The sequence below is a fragment of the Benincasa hispida genome, chromosome 2 (genome assembly GCF_027475165.1).
Source record: "Benincasa hispida cultivar pf3 chromosome 2, pf3_genome.v1.1, whole genome shotgun sequence".
Taxonomy (NCBI): domain Eukaryota; kingdom Viridiplantae; phylum Streptophyta; class Magnoliopsida; order Cucurbitales; family Cucurbitaceae; genus Benincasa; species Benincasa hispida.
In genome coordinates this window covers 38,537,773-38,547,052 of record NC_143479.1, presented here as the reverse complement: position 1 = coordinate 38,547,052, position 9,280 = coordinate 38,537,773, and the positions used below count along the sequence as shown (strand labels likewise).

The window sequence follows — 9,280 nt, the reverse complement described above, 5'->3', positions numbered from 1 at the left end:
ATAGACCATTTAAATTATTACTTGAATATGATCCACCCACCACTATATATTATTCAAGTTTTCATAAAAAAAACCTTGATCTAATGTTGAATTTAATTAATGTCTTAGTGGTTAAGTGATATGATGATCTCTTGGTCTAAGATATTTGACAAAAATTAAGGTACAAATGCTACTCTTCAAAATTCAAGAGAAGTTCTAAAAATAGGTCCAAAGCCAAATGCTACTCTTCAAAATTCCTATTTTCTAAAATTTAACCGATATTTTGTTTTTAAAAACTCCCCCAAATAGGTTTCTTCCCTTTCATTGGCCTGCGTCGAACAGCGCATAGAACTTCCCTCACGAGCAGCCATTTTCTTCGAACACTTGAAAGTACATTTTTCACTTCCAATGGCGGCTAGAAACTCTCTGTTGAAGCATCTTAGGGTTCATGTCAAGGCCCTGCCCCATACCAACAGCCCCGTTCTTTACGTCAATCCCTTCAATGCGATTCGATGCCGTCTCTTTTCCGAGGAGGTGAGAGGTTCTTTTCTCGACAAATCAGAAGTCACCGACCGCGTCATTTCCGTTGTCAAGAAATTTCAGAAGGTGGATCCCTCCAAGGTAAGATAAATGTTCTATTCATTTTAGGATTACGTTAATTAATTGAGTTTCTATGAGCTTCGTTTTGTTTTTGCAATTTGCTTCATTTAGTTTATAGCTTTGAAATTTAGGGTTGAATTGCCTGGCGATCTAGAAACAAGATGTAGGAGCATAGTGGTTATATTCTGTGTTTTCATTGTATTTGGAAATTTACTCGGCGAATTAGAAATGTATTATATATCTATGTTCTAATGTACTAAGGAAATATTGAAAATAGGATACATAATTCAATAGAAGTCTGGTTGAATCCATTTAGGTTGATTGAAAAAAATTGTTTTAGAGTTCAACAACATTTGGGATTGAGGGATCCAAACCTCCTCTTGATCTGACATAGAAAATTTGTATTGTAATTTATAATGGATAATAAAGTCACTCGTTCTCACAAATAAACAATATCTAAGGGCATGTGATATTGTTGCATATTGTCACAGTGCCTCCAAAATAAATTAAACATTTCATTAATGAAAGGTTCTATTTAAAATAAATAAATAAATAAATAAAAAAGATGGAGGTGTAAATATCAGGACTTTACACTACGCAGTATTTGGTTATTTTCATACGATATTATGATGAACATTCCTTTCCATTCGTAAACATACACTTCTTATAAGTTTTCTCATGAGTAGTGCTAGGAGGCTCAAGAATGGAGCCTAATTTGGCCAATGTTCTTTTAGCCCTAGATGTAGGGACATTTTGAAGAGCCTCAGCTCCTCATTTATTAGTCACAGACTTAGGTCATACTTGTAAAAGCAGCTTCCAAGGTGCTCTGTCCATAATTTGGATAATTTTTCAATCACGACGACTATATGAACAAGCAATGGTGGGTCTACTGAAAGATTCTAAGCTATCTGTAATAGACTATGGATGTGAAAATTATATTTGAGCAGCTTTGTTACTCACTGTCATTGTTGACACTTACGCGCAATTATATATCGTCCAGTGAAAACTTCGAGCTTTTTATTAATATATTCTCATGATTAACTCATGTCAGAACATAATAAGTATGATTACACTGTTGGAAGACCATAAGTTATTGTCAATTGTTTGTATATGAGCTTAAAGTGAAACTAGGAGGCAAAACAATTATCAAACGAAGCAATGAGCCTCTGTTCTTGGATCATCACATCGCACGTTCCTTGTTTGCGATGCATCAGCTCCTAGTATAAATGGTGAATCCAAGTTAGGGAGAGTCAGATAAGTAATAATGCCAAGAAGATTGCTTAGCCTTTGAAAAACATCTTCTACTTCCAGGTCCCAGTCAAAAAATCCTTCCATAATTACATTCTTGGGCCAAACAATATATCAATAGTTTGGAGGATACTTTCAGTATATATATTTTGGGTCCTCTATTACATATTTTTTTATAGGTTTAAATACTACTTTGGTCTCTGTATTTTTTGTTTTTGTTCATTTTGGTCCCCGTACTTTCAAAATGTTCATTTTAGTTATTGTACTTTCAACTTTGTTTTATTTTGATCCTTGTACTTTTAACAAGTGACCATTTGGTCCCTTCATTTTCATTTTTAATTCATTTTTAAGGGATCAAAATGATTACTATTTGAAAGTTCAAAGATTAAAATGAACCAAAATTGAAAGTACAAAGACCAATTTTGACCTCTATAAAGGGCTAAAAGGTCATGAGTTCAATCTGGTGGCTACCTTTCTAGGATTTAATATCCTATGAGTTTCCTTGGCACCAAAACGTTGTAGGGTCAGGTAGGTTGTCCCGTGAGATTAGTTGAAGTGAGCGTAAGCTGGCTGAGGCACTCACAGATACAAAAACAATAAAAATATTAAAAAAAAAAGAGCTTTTAAAAGTACATGGACCAAAATGAACCAAAATCAAAACTAGAGGGACCAAAGTAGTATTTAAACCTTCTTTATAATAATTGACCTCTCTATTATAAATCAGAAAAGGTCGATCCTCCTATCGATGTTTTCCCCTTTTCTCTTTCTATAGACGAAAATGAACCCTCATTATGTTTTTCTCCCCATAAGTTGCCGCCTGTAACCCAAACTCATTCTGTTGGCATTTGTTAAGATTACTAATGTTTTACTGTAATTAAACATTCATTGTTCTAATCTGTTTTTTCCAAAAAACTTTTTTTGGTTATTTCTTTAATTTTCTTTTAGTTTGTAACTTTATATTTTCATTTTTATGTAATAAATTGTCTAACTTAATATTCTTTGGCTAAGTGTTATTTTTCCTATATAATTTTTCATATTGATTTGTATATTTAAGTGCGCCATTGCCACCTTGGAGAGTACCTTGCATGTTTCTTTTGGGATCATGATTTTAGGGCACGCATCCCAGAAGGTTCTGAGGGAGTTCAACTAATATGGCACTCCTTGTCCCTCAGGGCTCCAACTTGAATGTTTATTGAGTTTGGGAAACTAAGCTTTTGCATAATCTTGGACGTTATTGTAGTCTATGGTTTCTTCCCCTACTAAAATGAAACCCAACCCAACTCAAATTCAATTCTAACCGAACCCAACCCTTATATTTTGGGTGGGTTGTCTAGGTTACTGGGTTTGTTGAACACCCCTAATATATAGATAATGAAATAATAAGTGACTGGGCAAGTTTTGATGTGTTGTGGAGTAGTAAGATTCCAAAGAGAATCAAGTTCTTTACCTAGCAAGTTTTACTTGATCGAGTGAACACTTTGATTGGCTTTCAAGGAAGATGCCTTTGTTAATGGGCCCTTTTGTTTTATTCTCTGCCGGAAGTTGGAGGAAGATGTTAGGATACTCCCTAACTAGTCTTAAGATCTGAAATATATGGAAATATAAGGACAAAGAACTACAATATAGACCAAGTATAAAGACACTTGGAACCTCCTCTCTTTAGTATGCTAACCCAAGCCCTAAACCACTAAACAATTGCCCCCTTCCCTCACTCACCCTCTTCTATTTAAAACAAGATACACTAACTATCTATCTCATTACCCTTATACCCCTTACTAATACCATACTAATATCCCTAACTAGGTACGGGGTATCTTATAGAAGACCTAGATCACATTCTCTGGAGCTCTTTGTTTGCAAGGTCTGCGTGGAATTGCTTCTTTTAGGAGCTTGATATTGTGATAGTGCGACTGAGGGATAATAAAGCGAAGATCAGGTAGTTCCTCCCCCATCCTCCTTTCAGAGATAAAGGTCGTGACTTGAGGTTTGCGGGGATGTGTGTTTTGTTGTGGGACTGGAGAGGTACAACAAAACGTTTAGAGGTTTGGAGAGGGACCAGTGTGATGTTTGATCCTTGTGAAGGTTCATTTTTCTATTTGGGTTTCGGTTTCGAAGACTTTTGTAATAATACCCTAGGTAAAGTTTTGCTTAGTTGGAAAGGAACCCCTTTCTTTAGTGGGGCCTTTTGTGGGCTTAGTGTTTTTTTTCTTTTTTTTTCTAATTATTATTTTTTTTTTTTTGGGATAAGAAACAATTTCATTGATGAATGAAATATCTAAAGAATACAATGAGGAAACCCAATAAGGAGAAACCAACAAAGAAAGATACATCCAAAGATAAACAAGGGCGGAGTTGATAAAAAAGACGCAAGCCAATCCACTAAAAAGATTGTGTAAAATCAATACAAGGAGACTGGACCAAAGACAAGCAGCATCACTATCAAAGAAAAGCACATCATATGGGAGATGCCAAAGAGCACATATAAATGGATCAAGAACATATTCCATGAAACCCAGCAGAGCTGTAGCCGCATGATAAAAAGGGAAGAAGAAAGAACCATTAAAAACAGAACAGCCACTCCAAAAGCTACATCGAAATAAAATGGAGGCTTGATAAACAAATGTCATGCTGATAAAAATAGTTGTTTGTATGCCCTTGTATTCTTTCATTTTTTCTGAATGAAAGCCATTGTTTCTATCAATCAGAAGAATAATCTAAGAAGCACGGATATGACACGACACTAACACGACGACACGTCATTTTTTAAAAATTTAGGACATGGACATGGCAAGGACTGATTTATTAAAACATACATTTTAAAACTATATATCATTTTTAAACACGAAGGAAATTCAAAGTTAATGAATTTATTCATTTTTATGCTTAAAAAGTCAGTTTGATGTATCCGCTCTCATTTTTTTTTTATTTTTGTCATATATGTGTTGATTTAGATGTAAGAATTATTTTATGCATGTCTACTAAATGTTGGTCCTATTTTCACTTTGTACAACTAGTGTCTAACACATCTATTACACTAACAAGTGTCCGATACGTGTCTTATAAGTGTCGGCGTGTCGGACACTTGGATACGCTAGCCAAACTAAAGTGTCCTTGCTTCTTAGACAATAATAGTAAGTGGCCTCACTACCTATTAAGACGATATCTTTCCTGTTGAGTCTTCCCTTCAATCTTCATGGTCCTCGACTCCTTGGTGAGCCAACACCCGCCAGTGAATGAATGGGAGTTTTGCAGTACCTGAACTATCTTTATTTCTTTTGCTGCTTTCACCATCAACATACTCAATGAAGCCAGCTAATTCATCCTCGTTCTACCTATTTTACCTTCATCTCCTTGGAGAAGTTTTTCTTTGCTCTGTAACTTTCATCCCTTATACTCTCTCACGTGTGCTTATTTTAGTCAATTGAAGAGGGATTATTTTCTGGATAATCTCTTTGGCTTTCTGGTTTTCTCTGGATTTCTTGGTTCTATTTTTCTGATGTACAAACGTATATTCTCTTACTTCAAAAACTATAATGCTTTCTGGTTGTGTCGGGATTTCTCAGTCCTATTTTCCTAATGTACGAATGTGCATTCCCTCATTTGGTTACGGTTACACATATGTTACTAAAAAAAAGTAGAAAAAAATTCTGGATTTCTTCTCCCATTTGGTTTCCTTCTCAGCATATTGGTTAAAAGTAACGGATGCAGGTTGTACTCCCTCTGCATTGGCAATCTTTTTTCTCCCAATAAATCCTAAAAAATTTTCTTATCCAAAAGAATAAAATCCTCAAAAATTGTGTTTGGGATCCCTTTGCCCGTATAGTCTAACAGACTTCAAACCTCACTTCTTTTGACTTTGTTAGTGTGCAAATTTAAGTTGTGCATGTTAAAGCTTCAACATGTTAGGTACGATAAAGTAACTTTTTTGCTTATGGACTAACTGATGGAAGTGGAACTATAGAATCAAAGACGATATGATACACAATTTGGCAAGCGGAGAAAGTTTGTATTCATTCTTGACCAGGCTACTGTAGCTGTGTCAATGTGTCATAGTGTGTCTAATCAGTAATCAAGAGGGAGAATAAAAGACGAGGGATTAGGGAGCAGAGACATAATGGTAACTAATATTTAGTGCGTGGTATCACGGCCTAAAATTGAACTAATGCAATTGTGACAGCTCAGTACTTACTTCTCCTAAAAAAATTTTCCCCTTTTCGTTTTATTCTTTTTTACATGTATGAAGTCATGTGAACTTTCTTTTTCATCCCTGCTTAAAAAAGAGTCAGAACCTTAATTACTCCTTTCTCTAGATGAAATACCCGATTGGCTGGTAGACTGCCATTGCATTTCAAATTCGCCTTGAAATTTTAAGCACCGCATTCAGTTCTTTTCTTTTTCTCACTGGTTGATAATGGTATTATAAATTTCTCTTGCAGGTTACTCCAACGGCCCATTTTCAAAATGATCTAGGCTTGGATAGTTTAGATACCGTGGAAGTTGTGATGGCTCTTGAAGAAGAGTTCCGGTTTGAAATTCCTGACAATGAAGCAGACAGAATCAATGCTATCAATCTTGCTGTTGATTTTATTGCCTCTCACCCTCAAGCAAAATAGACGAAAGCTACACATGCTTTCACTCAGGTTTCTCCTATTTCGATGAGAAATTAGCTACCGTTAGATTTCCCTTATCTGTCTCACTGTATTTTTGTTGTTGGTTTTCCGTTTGTTATCCTAAATCTTATTCAAGAGAATGATATTGGGCTGAGCCAGCTTCAAGCTGCATGAATTGAGGCAGACTGCTTTTGGCTTTGCTGAATTGATTGAGCATATATTTCAATAATGATTTTATGAGCTGTTCCTGTGAACTAGTTGAACTTGTATTATTTAAGTTGAAGTTAAAACTTTTTATCTGAATCTTATAAAATTGTATTCTAAATTGCCAACTTGAGCATTGCTTAGTTGGTTGAAGGCATGTCTTCGAGCAAGAGTGTCATATATTAAAATCCTCCACTTGCTTTTGAACTCAAAAAAGGAAAAAAAAAAAAAAAAGAAATTCCTAAATTTGAGCAACTGTTGAGACGAATTTGTTCAATTGGTTAAGTTTATATTATTATCCCGAAGATGTGTATCTTAGGGACTTTCATGGTCTGAGTATTTGTTTTTGTTAGATAGTTTCTTTTTTTCTTTTTATATCTACGAGTATTTGGGTTAACTTGTGCACACTATGCACCTCAATTAATATCATGAGACAACTTGTCTAGTCTTAGAATATTTGGATACTAAGGAAACTCATGATATTAACTTCTAGGTTGAACACATTTGAGTGCCAATATTTGAGTGATCACTATAGATTGAATACATTATCTCTAAATCTTTTATTAAATCTTATGACTTCTATTATTAAATCTTATGACTTCTATTAGCTACCGTTAGACCAATTTATGGTTTTTTCATGGTTTAAACATTATTGTTGTCTAAGCTTAGATGCTGCCTAGTTGATTTTGTGGCTATGTTTGTGTTTGTATTAGTGATTGTAATTTTGAAGGTTAGCATGTATTGATGGATGCGATGTGTTATATTCATTTCACCATTTATTAGAGTCCAATTAGAAATAATACAAATTTCCATAGTTCCTTTTACTAACTTCGTCGTTGATGATGTGCATTTAAATGTACTTTTTCCTTTTGGTAGTTCTCAAATTTTTTATAAATAGATACATTTGATCCATGAATATTCAAGATGTACTTTTGTATAGTCCATGAATTTTTAAAATAGGTTTAAAAGTTTATTGTAGTAATTTTTATTACTATTACTTTTAGGGGCACTTGCAAGAAGTGCAAAATAAAATACATTAATTAAAGATATAGTTCACATGTTTATAAAAATGGCAAAATGTACCCTAGTCCACATAAAAAATGTAAAATGTTGCAAATACCCTCACTCTTGATATATACTTCATACATTTGATGCACTACTGATATATTTGATAATGATGTACTTAGTTGATATATTTGATATACTTGTTAATTATGTACTTGTTTATACTGTTGATAAACTTGATATACTTGATTGATACTTGATAATGATGTATTAAACTCGTTTATACTATCGATACACTTTATTGATATACTTGATAACGGGGGAAATTTCTAGTGCTATAGTGGTACATACTAACTCCATTGGTTATTTGACGTCGTTAAATGATTTATTAATTATTAAATATTTATTACTTGGATCCCTAATTCTTAAAAGATCCTCATGTGACAAATAATAAATGGAGGTAGTATGAAACGATTGTAGTACTAGATATTTCCTCTTGATAAAGATACACTTGATTGATATAATACTGATAAATCTGATATAGATGCACTCTGATATGTTGTCGATACTTTACAAATTTGATAATGATGCACTTGACTAAGTTGACATATTTTATAATGACACTTAGATTTTATAATAAGCATGTCCAAAGTTCCCACATAAAGAACTTTAGACCCCATGTTTTGGAATCAAACTCCAAGGTTTTTTTTAAGAGGGTCGTGAAGCGTGAAAAAAACCATGTCTAGAGTGCGCTGTTGGAAAGCTCAAGAATTAGAAACCTATATTTAGAGTGTTGTGTTGGGAAGCCTGCACATTAGAAGTATGTGTTTGGTGTGCTATGTTTTGAACTTAAGGGTTAGACATTTTTTTTTTCATTTTTTCTTCACTACTTCGTTATGTTTTTTCTTCTTATTTTATAGTGAGTATTTTGTGAATTGTAGAACCCCTTATGTATTCATTTGACAAGATTTTTGAAGAAATTTAATTCGTCAAATGAACTTTGTATTTGATTGATCTAAGTATCGTGAGTATAATCTCTAGGAGATCCTTTGATACTTTCTCTCAAGCATTGAAAGAAGTTTTTCTTCCAAGTTTTCTTTGAGCTTCAACTTCAAAGTTTTCAAGAACTCAAGAAAATAAGAGAAGTTTTTATCATATGGATCTTCAACCTGCAAATCTTAAGAGCTTTAGCTTTCTAATCTTCGAAACTTCAGAGAATTATATTCTTCAAATTTGAAGCATTCCGGTCTTGAGATCTTTGGAGCCTTAGAGCTTGGGTCTTCAGAACTTAGTTTTGGAGCTTCAATGCTTTCATCTTTAGTTCTTCCAATCTCTTCTTGAGAATTAAACTTGTCTTGAAAGCTTTGTAGATTGTTCTCATTTTTCTCAAGGATTTTGAAGCTTATTCTTGAAGGTGGATTTATCTTGAAGGCTTTTTCATCTTTTTCTCAATGTTCATTTTTCTTCACGGCTTTGCTAAAAGGATTTGAGTCCTGATGGAAGCGTGTCATCACATTCTTTGATTTCTTGAAAGAATTAAGAATACAAAAAATAAAGAGAAACTTAAGCACCTTATCTTTACTAATCCACAATTCCAGCAAAATCTTCTCTGAGAACTGGTAGTCTTCTCCTTA

The 9,280-nt window shown here is 33.8% G+C and overlaps 1 protein-coding gene across 1 annotated transcript; it reads left to right on the top strand.

Moving 5' to 3' along the window:
- The first annotated feature begins 261 nt into the window (after positions 1-261).
- Positions 262-6,740, top strand: MTACP2 (mitochondrial acyl carrier protein 2). The gene is made up of 3 exons (XM_039022510.2): positions 262-600; positions 6,264-6,467; positions 6,574-6,740. The coding sequence occupies exons 1-2, from the start codon at positions 388-390 to the stop codon at positions 6,438-6,440; spliced, it is 390 nt and encodes a 129-aa protein (XP_038878438.1). The 5' UTR covers positions 262-387; the 3' UTR covers positions 6,441-6,467; positions 6,574-6,740.
- Positions 6,741-9,280: the final 2,540 nt, after the last annotated feature.

Bases quoted from the DNA above. Each gene is read 5' to 3' on its own strand.
- MTACP2 (XM_039022510.2), top strand. From the start codon at position 388: ATGGCGGCTAGAAACTCTCTGTTGAAGCATCTTAGGGTTCATGTCAAG. The intron at 601-6,263 runs GTAAGATAAATG...TTTCTCTTGCAG, and splicing joins AGAAGGTGGATCCCTCCAAG to GTTACTCCAACGGCCCATTT.